General features: G+C 43.1%; 1 protein-coding gene across 1 annotated transcript; it reads right to left on the bottom strand.

The window, feature by feature from the left end:
- Nucleotides 1–1059: 1059 nt before the first annotated feature.
- On the bottom strand, nt 1060–11218 carry nags (N-acetylglutamate synthase). Its single transcript, XM_064985916.1, has 8 exons — nt 10639–11218; nt 7276–7553; nt 6962–7175; nt 5823–6003; nt 4733–4772; nt 3257–3388; nt 2716–2898; nt 1060–2344 (listed from the first exon to the last, which is right to left on the bottom strand). Exons 1-8 carry the CDS (start codon nt 11002–11004, stop codon nt 2170–2172), a joined length of 1569 nt encoding a protein of 522 aa, XP_064841988.1. The 5' UTR covers nt 11005–11218; the 3' UTR covers nt 1060–2169.
- Between the last annotated feature and the right edge of the window lie 2535 nt (nt 11219–13753).

A 13753-nucleotide genomic window follows, 5' to 3' on the forward strand; every position in this document is an offset into this window, starting at 1 on the left:
ATTGTATTTGGTACAAATCATTCTCTAAGTTATAGACCTCGGCTGAATTTGGTAATGAATTGTGTGGCTGTTGAAGAAGTTGAGGAGACTAAATTACTAGGCGTTACCCTAGAGACTGTAAACTGTCATGGTCAAAACACATAGATAAATTGGTTGTAAAGATGGGGAGAAGTCTGTCCGTAATAAAGAGATGCTCTGCTTTTTTGACACCACACTCCAAAAAGCAAGTCCTGCGGGCTTTGTGATTTGTCTAATCTTAATTGTTGTCCAGTTGTGTGGTCGAGTACTGCAAGGAAAGACCAAGTTAAGCTGCAGCTGGCCCAGAACAGAGCGGAACGTCTTTCTCTTCATTGTATTCAGGTGGCTGATATAAATACTATGCATGCCAGTCTCTCTTGGCTAAGAGTTGAGACTGACTGCATCACTTCTTCTTATAAGTAACATTGTGTTGAAAATCCCAAATTGTTTGCACAGTCAACTTACACACAGCTCTGACACACACGTACCCCACCAGACATTCCACCGGGGGACTTTTCACAGTCCTCAAAGCCAGAAAATATTAAAGAAAGCGTATTATGTAGAGCCATTATTGCATGGAACTCATATTGCATGGAACTCATATTGCTCAATTGTGACCTGGTTTCAAAAAACAGATAAAGCAACCTCACGGCACAATGCCTCTCCTCTATTTGACCGAGGTAGTTTGTGAGTACCTATTGATATGTAGGCTGTGTGTGCCTTAAAAAAAAAAAAAAAAAAACTATGTGATGTAGTTCTGTCCTTGTCTACTAATGTTCTGTATTATGTAACGTTTCATGTTGTGTCGCTAAAGGGGTCTGAATACTCACTAAATATAGCGACCAAGTCACTAAGATGGCAACACTGTTCAGGGGACGTGCTGCTGTAACTGAAAAGCTGCCTTTCCAGAGCGTGCGCTGATGTTTTAACTAGTAAATTGGTTGCCTCTTCAACCCCCCCACTAGTTTGCATCCCTTGTCCACTGGATTGTTGGAGTGAATTTAAGGCATTCATGGAATTCCAGACAAAATCCACAGTAGGTTTGTGTGTTTCAAAATGTAAACTTTAATTCCATGTAAAATTACACGTTGAACTAATGGCTGATAATTTTTATACATTTCAACTATTGTTCAAAATATGCATGTTGTAAACCTCCAGAATGTATGAAGTCAATTACTGTTTTTTGTCCCCCAGATGACTAAAATCATGCCCATTTTAAGTCAGTTAATTTGATTGGCAATCTTTTGTGCATTTAACAGTGGAGGTCAGCCATGTAAAAGGCTAGCTGCATTTTTTAGATTACCTTGGTCCTTGAATGGACTACTGTAACTCCAAAACCGGCATTGAGTCTATTTGTAATTCTTGAGATTCAAGTAAAAAATGTCACATAAAAATTTTAACTTCACATTTGTTGTAGAGTTAAGACAAAAGTGTAAAAAAAAATGATACTGGCATTGACCACTGTGGTTAATCCAGCATGAAAGTGACCGGATGCTAGATATACACTGAAGAAATACCCTTTGAAATGTAAACATTGGCACAAGTCTCTTAAAGCACAATCTTGAAATGTTTGTATTTGAAACATATTTCTGAAATGTAAAAAAATATGTTTTTAAAAAGCCCCAAGATGAAAAAGGGAAGCCACTCTATAAACTCCAGAAGACATTAATCTCTCATCATGTATTTCTTAAATTAGATTTTGCTTCAAGGCTTTCTAAGAGCCAAATCATAACTTGAGATCTGCCTTCCAACACTCACATATCCCCCAATGACATCAATGCAAGGTGCACAGAGTGTGAGTTTTGAGCATGTACCTCAATTTGGGATTTGGCCCAAGCACAGTAGTGAAATCAACTACATGAGGGGGGTGAATCCAGACTAAATGTACAACCTTTTCCACCAAACAAACCTTCAGCAGCCAGAGTGCTGAAGGCAAGCTTACTGCAATTCTGCCAGATCCAAATATAACCACCGCAGTCTAACCCAAGATGCTCTCTGGCACTCAAAACAATGACCTACTGCACCAAGCCACCAAGCAATACCACATCACATCACAAAACAGTTTTTCTCAATGGGAGGAACTGCTTATTTTAGCATGGTGTTCTGCAACCATTTATTTAGGCTTGGAAGAGGAATGTTGGGAGAGTTCATTCAGGATCCTGGGGGTGGCTGCTGGGGGGCTCCCCCCATTATCGGACCGTGGAAGGAGTCTGGAACGCGTTTGGCATACTCTACGAGCTGGTACGACTCCCTGATGTCTGAGAGACCGAACCAAAATACAATCCAGCTGCCGTTGACAAAGCTTCCGTCGCAATGCTTGAAGTACCTGAGGATAGGTGGAGAAAAGGAAGGAAAAAATAAATTACAAAAAAAAAAAAAAAAAAAAGACACAACCCTGTACACAGCAGTGAGTCTAGGTGTTGGTTCAGGCAGGGACAACTAGTATCCAAAACATCTACATTAGAAAGACAGAGCTAGACTTTTATTTTTAATTCACAGTTAAAAAAATAAAATAAAAAATAAATGAATGAATTTTTTGGTAGTGAAAAAAAAACTTGACAAATTGCCCCGCAGAATTGGAGAGAAAATCTTCTAGATACTCTCAACTTGACTCTGATACTTCAGCCATTATGTGGGGCCAAAACAGCCATAAGTCATGTTTCTTGTGTCCATTGTGCAGTGTCATGTTCTCCTCACCAGGGGTTGATGCGGTTGGTGGCACGGGACCTCCAGAAGAGCTTTCCCAGGTCCTGCCTGATACACTCCCACAGGATCTGGCTGGTGCCCTCACCCTGCTTGCTGCTGCTCACCACAAACTTGTCAAGATAGGGCGTATCGCTGCTCAGAGGCTCCCTGGTGATGATGGCTGCTGCACTGTACCTGCAGGTGATAGAACATTCCATGTTGCGGTTTCTTTGAGACACGGGCAAGGTTCCCGTTCTTTACCTACCCTTCTCCAGTAGCGTGGACTCGTTCACTCCTCCTCATGCATTGAAAATCATTGGGTTGGTGTAAGCATGGCTGGAGGAAGTTTCCTTCCACTGCCATATTCCGCACAACATTTTTTTGTGTTCATCTATGAGAGCGGATTGTACAAGTTTACACATCTGGAGAAGGGTAGAGAATCGGAATGTAGTCACAGATCAGGAAAAGGCAAAGGAAAAAAGGATGCCACACATGAAGACGTGTGTGTGTGTGTGTGTGTGTGTGTGTGTGGGGGGGGGGGGGGGGGGGCTACCCTTCAGAGAGGTAGATGGAGTGGAGGCGGCCTTTGAGTGACTCAATGTAATCCTCCCTCAGGTTCTTTCCGAAAGACTTGTTTATCAGGGCCAGTAGGCGGTCTAGGTCTATGTCATCCAGAGTGCTGTACCTGGCCAAACAAAAGGATAGAGAGGGAGATGGTAGTTGCACACAGTAATTGTAGTTGTGATTAACTTTGCATCACTTTTAACAGATACCTGACAAGCTCAACTATCTATGACAAGACCCTTGGGATGACAGGCATCACCCGCCTCAAAGTCAGAATTAATTCATTGGCTGACAGGGGAAAAGTCACCTTTCCCCATGCCTAATTGCACACATGCAGTGCATAAAAGACTGAAGTCAGAATTGATCTTATCAAAAACACTATAAATCTGTAGTTGATCTTTTTCTTCCTGCGCAAACCTTAACTTGCAAACTCTACATCTAGTTAAGGAGTTGTGGTTGTAGGAGAGTATTTGTTCCAATGTCCTTGTTTCACCTCAGATAGTACAACGGCCAACTGCACGGGCTTGTCATGAGGGAGTACTCTGTGCACAGCCTGTGTGCGATTAGAAGTGGAAAATACCACCTGTGGTGTGTGAACAGACACTTGTCTCCCTAGACTTATGGTTCCAGAGCGATCACTGTGACAGGTGAAATTATTATTATGGTGCCGATACAAAAGGCTTAGTGAGGAAACTAAGCGATAGAATGTCAGAAGTAAATGGCATGAGCAAGTAGCCTAACTGTTCCTAAATTTCACACAAAAATCTTGCACTGACGTCAATGGAAGAGTTTCCGTAAGTCAGGTTAAACATGCACGACTCAAGATAGGAGGCTCCGCCCACAGTGAACACATCCAAGTTGAAAGCAAAATTGCAAGCTAACAGAGAAGAGAGTATGATAGAGAACTTACATATTTAGCTGATTTATTTTATATTAAATGGTTAACAATTGATATTTAACTAATAGTAACACTGTCCTGTTAGTGTCTGTGTTTTCATAGGCTCCACTAGTTCCTGCAGCTAATCTGGACGTATCGTCACTAGAGACGGCTTGAGCTGACAAATGAGTTAAAGACTGCATTACATAGACAATATGTGGTGGGTGTAACCGAGATAGCCAGGAGGAGTTTAGAACAATTCCTCATTGTCTCTAAATCATCCTTGCATCTGGGAAACTAAGCCAGAGAGGGGTTAAGACAACAACCCAAGTGCAGATAACGACAGGATGAACCCAGAGTGGCTTATGATGCTCCTTGGTCTGCATGAGAGGGGATTGAACCAACCATGGCTGAGCATTGCTAGTGTCAGCTATATATAGTACTCTGCATTTGTGTAAAGGTTAGGTTACTCAGTCGACCAGCCTCATTGCAATAATTAAATCGATATTAAATAAAGATGATTGTTTGAAGAAATGACCAAGTCTCTCGCAGTGCTGAATTTCCACAACAAGAGACTGAACTACTCACTTGTGAATGGGGTCTCCATTCTTGAACAGTGTACCAGAACCTATGAAAACAGCAGGGGTGAAAATGAACAATTGTGTACACAAAGCATGTCAAATCAGGAAGCACACATGCCACGAAACAATGTTGAGGACAAGGTGAACTAGCTTGAAAAGTGAATTACCCAAGGACTGTTGAGGAGTCTGCCATTTCCTTGTGTCAGTACTTTGAGTGTACGGAATGGGATAAATCTAACCAGTTAGGTCAGTGAAGGATCGATTACCTGTCGTGTAGACTTTGCATGCCGTGGCTCACATTTACATATCTGTGCTGTATGATAAAGAAATGGAGACACCCAGGTCAACGAGTGCATCTTTAAAACCTCTGCTGTGCTAAGGTCACTTCTCAAAATACACATCCTAGGACCTTAACATGACCCTTGGTTGGATTTCAGGTGTCACAGATACACATAGATGCCGTGCACAACATGAGCTGCATGCGTGGACATACAGTCTACTACAGTGGAGGCTGCTGAGGGGAGGATGGCTCATAAATGGCCGGAACGGAGCGAATGGCATCAAACGATGTATTTTTTAAACTATTCCTCTCATTCCGCTCCAGCCATTACCGCGTTTCCCTCCTCCCCAATTAAGGTGCCACCAACCTCCTGTGGTCTACTACACCTCGAGGGCCAGAGTGTCTGCTGGGGTCTGTTCTTTACTTCAATTCAGCGAGTGATTAAGAACTGGGACACCGGCGGCCGTATGTATGAAGTGTCTCGGAGCATAATGAATACGATTATATGGACAGGAAGGACCTGATCCTAGATCAGCACTCCTACTCTGAGATACTTGATACATAAAAGCCCCTGGGAGATAAAAGGGAAGCAGCAGAAAGGGAGAGAGCAGGGACTGACTCCAGAGGACTGAAGTTGCGGAACGCCTATGCCTGCCTTAAGGGGCCCCAAACTCTGCTCAGCAACATGAGAGGTGAGCCCCACGTGCCATCAACAGCAGCAGTGACAGGTGCAGAGTGTGAGTGAGTGTGTAGAGAGCATCGGTTAGACATAGGGGTTAGTCAGTGGGGGGGTCACACACATACAGGTCTCCCTCACCCTTGTGGCTGAACAGCTCTGTGAGCATTGTGCTGGCAGAGGTGATAACTGCAGAGGACTCGCAGGGAAGCTGGTTCAGGAGCTGGGCGATGGTGCCCACCCTCCGACGCTCGGCCAAGCTCAGCCACGGCGCCCCCGACAGACTGGGAAGATCACCGGGCAGAGACACTAGATCCAGCACCTGATATGTGGACAGGAGAGTGGGACAGAAACACATCAAGGTGAACAAAATAAAGAGAAACAGGGTTCTTTGAGTAAATGGTTTAGGTTCTCCCCTTACATTTACATTACATTTAAGTCATTTAGCAGACTTGAGTTATGGAGACATCCAGGGAACAGCCACTGTGCATTCATTTAAGGGGGGGGGGGTGAGAAGGATTACCCTATCCTAGGTATTCCTTGAAGAGGTGGGGTTTCAGGTGTCTCTGGAAGGTGGTGATTGACTTTCCCCTTAGAGGGAAAGGTAAACACCAATAAATACACAGCCCTTTTGTGTGATCAACTTCAACCTATGGTGAAGCACTTCTATCCTGATGGGAGTGGCCTCTTCCAGGATGACAATGCCCCCATCCACAGGGCACGAGGTCACTGAATGGTTTGATGAGCATGAAAACAATGTAAACCATATGCCATGGCCATCTCAATCACCACATCTCAACCCAATTGAACACTTATGGGAGATTCTGGAGCAGCACCTGAAACAGCATTTTCCACCACCATCAACAAAACACCATATTACGGATTTCTCATGTCTCCCTCCAATAGAGTTTCAGACACTTGTACAATCTATGCCAAGGCGCATTGAAGATGTTCTGGTGTTCGTGATGGCCCAATCTCCTATTAAGACACTATGTTGGTGTTTCCTTTATTTTGGCAGTTCCCTGTAGTCCTATACTGGAGAGCAGGCAGGTGTCAGGCCTCTTTGATTGGGAGTAAATAGCCTACTGCTTCTAATGTACAGGAAATGTACGGACTTATCTGCTGTGAAAAGTCTGATGGGCCTACCTTCAAAGAGCAAAGAAGACAGCGACAAGCTCCTTAACTACATGCTGTAGGTCAAGTACCATGAACGTTGAGAAAATACTTAACCTCCAGCAATCTGCCACCCAACCCCCCAAAATAACCCCAAATCAACCCACCTTGTGACTCTGATTGCGGAGGCCTCCCCAGCTGTTGAGGAACATGACTTTGAGTGGCTGCAGGACCTTGGAGATGGAGGCCGTGACATTCACCGAGTCCAGGGCCACCGAGCGGCCCGTGGTGTCCCGCCCCACAGGGCACACTAGGGGGATGGCCCCGCAGTCCAGGCTCCACTGGAGCAGGCCTTTGTCCACTGCAATGGAGGACCCTGCACTGACAACACATAGGGCTGTTATTCCTCTTAAAAAGAAGTCAAAACAAACGAGTAATATCGTAATGCAAAGGAGGATAGGGTAAGTGTGGTAGGGGAGACCTGCTTCCTTGGGGTGGATCCTGCACCAGCAGCAAGGCCTCTGCACTGAAGAAAGGTATGACACTGGCTGAGTGGTGCTGTAGGACCTCTGTTAGGGTCTGGCACCGCTGAACGATATCAGCCCTGGAGTTGGAAGTAAACCCGTCTGGAGCGTCGTCATCCTCAGGCCGTGACAGTCCCATCACCACGACTGGCTTCATGTCCATCCGCTGCAGAAACGAGAGCCCAAACGCCAGACTCTGCAGCATCTCTCGGCTCTCGAATACAGATTTGTCCACCTGACATGCAGATAGATTTCAAATGTCAGTGAACAAGCGCTAGATATCAATAATTTATCAAAACTCATAAAAGGGCTAACCATGACGAGAGTTTCTTCTTCTTTCGGATTTGGCGTGGCGGATCGCATCCAACTTTTAGGCGCATACACCGCCACCTACTGTACTGGTGTGTGAGGCCAGTCACAGCCTATCTACATTACATTCTTGATACAATAATAAAAAAAAATATGGGAAAAGGTAAATCTTCGCAATCCCAAGTACTTCTCTGCTGCCTCAATCTTTATTTTCTGTGAATTCCAATCCATTTCCGCAGTACAGTTGACAACCGTGGCTATGAATGCTAAGAAACCCACCTTACTGAAACACATTATTCCCATTCCTCTCTATTGGTCTCTGGTTACTCACAGGAATCCTCTCAGTATCCCTCACCCTGTAACCATCTTCCTCTACTACGTCTGCATACGACACTTTCTGTACTACTATGACCATGGCAACCTCAACCTCACATCTCCAACCCTATGGGCACCCCCACAACTAACCACTTTCTCCAACGATACTTCACATTCCTCCTGCACACTTCTCACTTCAAGGAATCTCCCTCCTACACACTGCTGTAACATGCCCATAAACTTGACACCTAAAACACTGTAGTATTTTCGGAACGGAATCTCTCACGGGATAACTTCCTAACTTGACCTTATCTGGCAAAGACTCTGCAAGACTGAGTCTTCTCCGTTTCCCCACACTCTCCTCCGGATATGCATCGCACCAAGCGGCTGGCGTCGCAGACAACGGGACTCCTCCATTTCAACTGATCCCCCTTAACACTTAATGCCTCCCCGTTATCACTCCTTTCAACGGCACCCTGCTCTGGAAGGCAAAGCAAGTCACATTTCTTGTTCCTAATCGCGTGACCCGGAGCACCCGCTCCCTGAAGAAACACAAAATCACCACTAGTCCAATCACTTAATCTCACTGACTCAACAGTCCCCAACCTCTTCTCCACCCAACCTGACACCACATATGGATCAGCCAAAATGCAAGGATCCAGTCTCTCCACGAATCTCACTCCCACTGGGCCAGAATCATCCTTTGCATCCTCGCACAAATTCTGCAGTCCTCACTGCAGGTACTACAGCCTTCCTCTCGTCAGGTTCCATCTCTGAGCTACTATGGGACGTATCCCTCTTTTTGCACTTGACGCCAACCTCCCTCACCACACTGCTTCCCTCTACACGGAGCTCCTTTCCTCACCACACTGCTTCCCTCTACACGGAGCTCCTTTCCTCACCACACTGCTTCCCTCTACACGGAGCTCCTTTCCTCACCACACTGCTTCCCTCTACACTTGCTTGTCTTTTATAAAATATTTTTTATAATAATAATAAAAATCAGGCTCTCGCACTATCCTAAAACCTTCCATGATGAGAGCTACTGGGCGTGTAGCAGAGCCTGACTGCTCATTAGGCAGGATAACACGCAAGATTGACTAGGGCGGCATTTTCTGAGCTAAACTGACCAAGACGCACCTCCAACAACACATAAAACATCACATAATTCTGCCTAAAAACAATGACAATTTCTCTCAAGTGGCATGTTGGCTTTTTAGGTGAGAGCTGATGCCACCCTGTAATAAGCAGTGTCCGCTTTGTCAAAGGCAGGGATGCAACATATTTATCCTGTCCATTCCCAGCGCACCTCTACAGGGGGCTGTTGGAGAGACGCATTGCTGCGGCGCACCACCAACATTCTGTCCCCCAAAAAATATTATCTAACAAATCATGTAACAGATATAGCCTGTGGTAGAAAGAGTATGTGGCCTTTTCCGTAGCCTACAGGCTGGAAATAAAAATGTATGACAATGTAATGAGATGGAAACTTTATACATCATGCAGTTTCTCCGGTCAAATAGCCTAACCTAAATGGCACCCAATCAAATAAAACAATGCTCTGACATGTTAAACATATCCTAAAAACAGGACAGGTCAAAGTAAAATGGACACTATGGAATCAAAAATCAAATGATTTTATAAAGCCCTTTTTACATCAGCAGATGTCACAAAGTGCTATACAGAAACCCAGCCTAAAACCCCAAACAGCAAGCAATGCAGATGTGGAAGTACGTGGTTAGGAAAAACTACCCGGCTACTCACAACTGCTGTTCAGGAGTTGCATCCAGCAGGGCTAAATTGTCATGATCAGTGGCTTCAAGTTTGTAGCCTTACATTTTTTTACGAGCTGATCATAGTGAAAAATATAATTATTCTGCATTTCCCGCTGTGTAAACACATTGCAAATAGGCTCAGAATAATTCCTCCTGATAAAGTTGGGTAGCTGATATAAATTACATATTTGAAAAACTTTCATTCAGAACTGAAAATAATCCCGATTTCAACATCTGGAAAATACATATTTTAAACATAATTTTGCTTACTGGGACTATTCTAGTAGAGGAGGCAATTTGATTATTATCGGCAGAGTGTCCAGTACCGGCCCTATCTTATTCCAGATACACTCTAACACACCTGATTCAGTATTCAAAGTCCTGCTGAGTGGCTGATTAGAATAAGGTGTTCAAGCAGGGCTAGAACAAAAGCCTGCAGTTAGTACACCCAGTAACTATTCAGGAGGAGGGTTGGCCACGCTTGCTCTAAAAGTGGCTGACTGAACCTATCCTGCTCTTGAGCTACAGTCACCTCACAATGTGAAGAGGTACACTCCCTCCTGACCATAAAGCTATGCAGCGCCAGCGATTTTTGCTAGCGACTATTGTTTCTAAGGTTTGTGTGTAGCACATGAGCATTGCGCAGAACGTTAAACGGAGGAGATATTTGCGAGCTACTAGTTACAGTTAGCTAGTTATAGCATAATTAGAATTGGATAGGTTATCATGAGCTTTTTAGTTGAACTTTTTGGACTGATGCCAGGCAATAACTAGTTCAATTCTGACAGCTGTACACAACAATTATTAGTTCGCTTCAATCACTAACGAACCAGCTATTCCGTTTGACAGTTTTCTTTCATTGTTCCCCTATCATTTTTTTGCAAGTTACACTGGCATTATCCTAGCTTGTTAGCCACTTACCTCGAGCACTGCAAATGCTGGCGCTTGTGCCAAACTGGCTCTCTGAAATTGGGTCAACCAGTACCGAGCTTCTCGAGGGTCTCCACCAATTTCACTGAGAAACGCTTTCACATCCCGATAAATTAACGTGCGGTTTGACAGAACGTAGCGGTCAGAGGCTGAGAAAGAGTTAGAGAACTCGTGCTGGGCCAAAGCCGGGGTTTTGCCTCCCTGGCCGGCCGCCTTTGAACTCGCCAAGCGTCGCTGAAGTTTTAACATTCGCCGGTGACATGTGCTCGGGACAAGCCCCGGTGAGGGGTTCGTCAAGTATTTACCAGCCATTATCATGACTCTGCAACTGGAGGTACCACTGTTGACTTTAGCCATGTTTGCTGGCTAATACAAGTCGTTTTATAACTAGCTAAGTAACTAAACTGGTTCTACACCAACACGCCTAAAAATATTACTGACAGACAGGTTTCAGGCAGAGGGATTTAACTAGTGTAGACGACGGAAGGACGGTACTCAAAAGGTGTGGTTACTCTCGCCAAAGTGGTTGTCATAGACACCACTCAGCTTCATAAAAAGAGGGTCCGTTCGAGGTTCACTCCAACTCCAGTTGTGACGGTGATTCGCCAAGGTCAAGTACGTTTTATTTCAGACATTCACCGTTAGCCTGTTTAAATGTTGACAATGTCCATTCCTCTCTGATTACTACGAAGGATATATATTTATTTATATATATATATATATATTATTTTTTATATATTATTTTTTTTATTTTTTTTTATTCTTATTTTTTTTGACTGGGGTGAATGTGCGATCGCTAGGGCCCTTGAGTTTCCCAGTGACGTGGTTAATTCCACCAATTAAATTGTTTATAATTTGTATTTTAAAACAATCATAACCTTTTAACTGAAGTTCATCCAAATTTAATTAACATGTACTGTAGCCTAAACTGTATGGTTTCCCGGGTAGTAGTGGGAAGATCACGCAACATATCATCTCGTGAATCCCAGTTTACTTCGATATGATGGCTATTATATCAATATTTGCGCATAAAGGCGTTTCCACCGCAATTTTTGTTAGCATAATTAATATTACGACACAAAAAAATCCCACCCTGTCGAAAGAACAAATTGTCAGTCTGCATTTATCAAATTGTACCGGCATATCCTATTTCCATCAGCCGGGTCGTGACTTTTTTCAGTCATCAGGTAATTCATCCGCATGAAGTGGTTGGATGGAAACCTCGTTATAAACATCAAAACAAGTGCACGTTGTTCTAAAAAAATCTGTCCTACTTACACAACCTTTGATTTGCATAAACAGTGAAGTATTCATTTTATATAAATAATTGATCACATGAATTTCATTTAAATCTCTATGCTATAGCTTTTCCATGGATTATCGTAGAAACATCAAACTAAATCCATATGATTAAAACAAGACACTCAATGGAACTGACCTAAATCGTCACCAAAATACAAATTTCGGCTGTACAAATGGTACTACAGAATAACCTGCCGGTGACTCTTGGCACACCATCTCACAGCCCCTCTCAGAGACAAACTCTGTAGATTGTTTCCTAGGGACCAGGTTGCCAGATGCCTTAACACACCTTGGGGTCAGCCGATCTAGGGCAGTCATCTTGGGTTCCAGATCCCCAGTTCCTTTCCGTCGTCTCCAAGCAGTTACAGAGCATCAAGCTCCTACACCTCTGCCCTACCAACACAACTGGAGTCATTCAGATACAGTGCCTTTCACATTTTGTTGTGTTACGTTTTTCCAAGTGAATGACTGGGATTTTATATATGGACTGTGCGGCTCTCTTTATTTCATAGTTTATAGTTTATTCGCAGTTAGTCAGCACCTCTACATAAAATATATTTTTCTGGGTGTGTGCCAGCTCATGTTTGTTATTTACAACGTTGGATTGAAATATATTTAATTGTAATACAAATCACATATTTATTTATTTGTTACCTTTATTTTACTAGGCAAGTCAGTTAAGAACAAATTATTATTTTCAATGACGGCCTCGGAACAGTGGGTTAACTGCCTGTTCAGGGGCAGAACGACAGATTTTGTACCTTGTCAGCTTGGGGATTTTAACTTGCAACCTTTCGGTTAGTAGTCCAATGCTTTAACCACTAGGACTCAGTCCGTGTGAAATAATAGTGGTTGACATGATTTTTGAATGTCTACACCTTCCTCTTTCCCCCATACATACAACATCTGTAAGGTCCCTCAGTCAAGTACTGAATTTCAAGCACAGATTTAAGTACAAAGACCAGGCCCTTACTGCCTACATACAGACTTTAAAATATTGGCCACTTTAATAAATTGATCACTAGTCACTTTAATAATGCCACTTTAATAATGTTTACATATCTTGCATTACTTATCTCACATGTATATTTCAACAAACAAAAAAATCTAAAAATGCTGAGTCATTATGGGATATTGTGTGTAGATTGACGAAGGGAAAAAATACATTTTAGAATAAGGCTGTAAGGTAACAAAATTAGTAAAAAGTCTATGGGTCTGAATACTTTCCGAATGCACTGTATATCAATATTTGCGCATAAAGTCGTTTCCAACGCGGTTAACTGCATAATTAATTTTATCGACACAAAATATCCTACCATGTTGAACGAACAAATTATCTGTTGGCATGTCAAAAATTACACCGAAACTTCCTGTTTCCATCACAGCTGTTGTGATTTAAAAACAGATATATGATATGACTTTACTTGCATAAAGCTGTGTTTAGAAACGTGTGATTGAAATTTAAAGGCAATGTTCCCCGTTCGTGGAGACTGCATTCACGGTAAATGCTGCAGATTTTCACTCAATAGGACATTACCTTTACATTTCTAGCGCGCTGTATGTAACGCTTCAGCAATACATATTGAATTGTGCACTTAAACGAATTACTGAGTTCCAAATTGCACCTCATAGCCCCTAATATTTGCTAGCACCTCTGCCCTACACGTAGACTGTCATGCAGATCTGAAAAAGGTTGAATATGTTGAAGGAATATGCTAATAGAAAAGGAATAATATTTTATTGATCCATAATCTTTGCAGTCCACAGAAATACATCTTCTGCTACATCTCCAACTTAACCCGAA

The sequence above is a fragment of the Oncorhynchus masou genome, chromosome 14 (assembly GCF_036934945.1).
Source record: "Oncorhynchus masou masou isolate Uvic2021 chromosome 14, UVic_Omas_1.1, whole genome shotgun sequence".
Taxonomy (NCBI): Eukaryota; Metazoa; Chordata; class Actinopteri; order Salmoniformes; family Salmonidae; genus Oncorhynchus; species Oncorhynchus masou.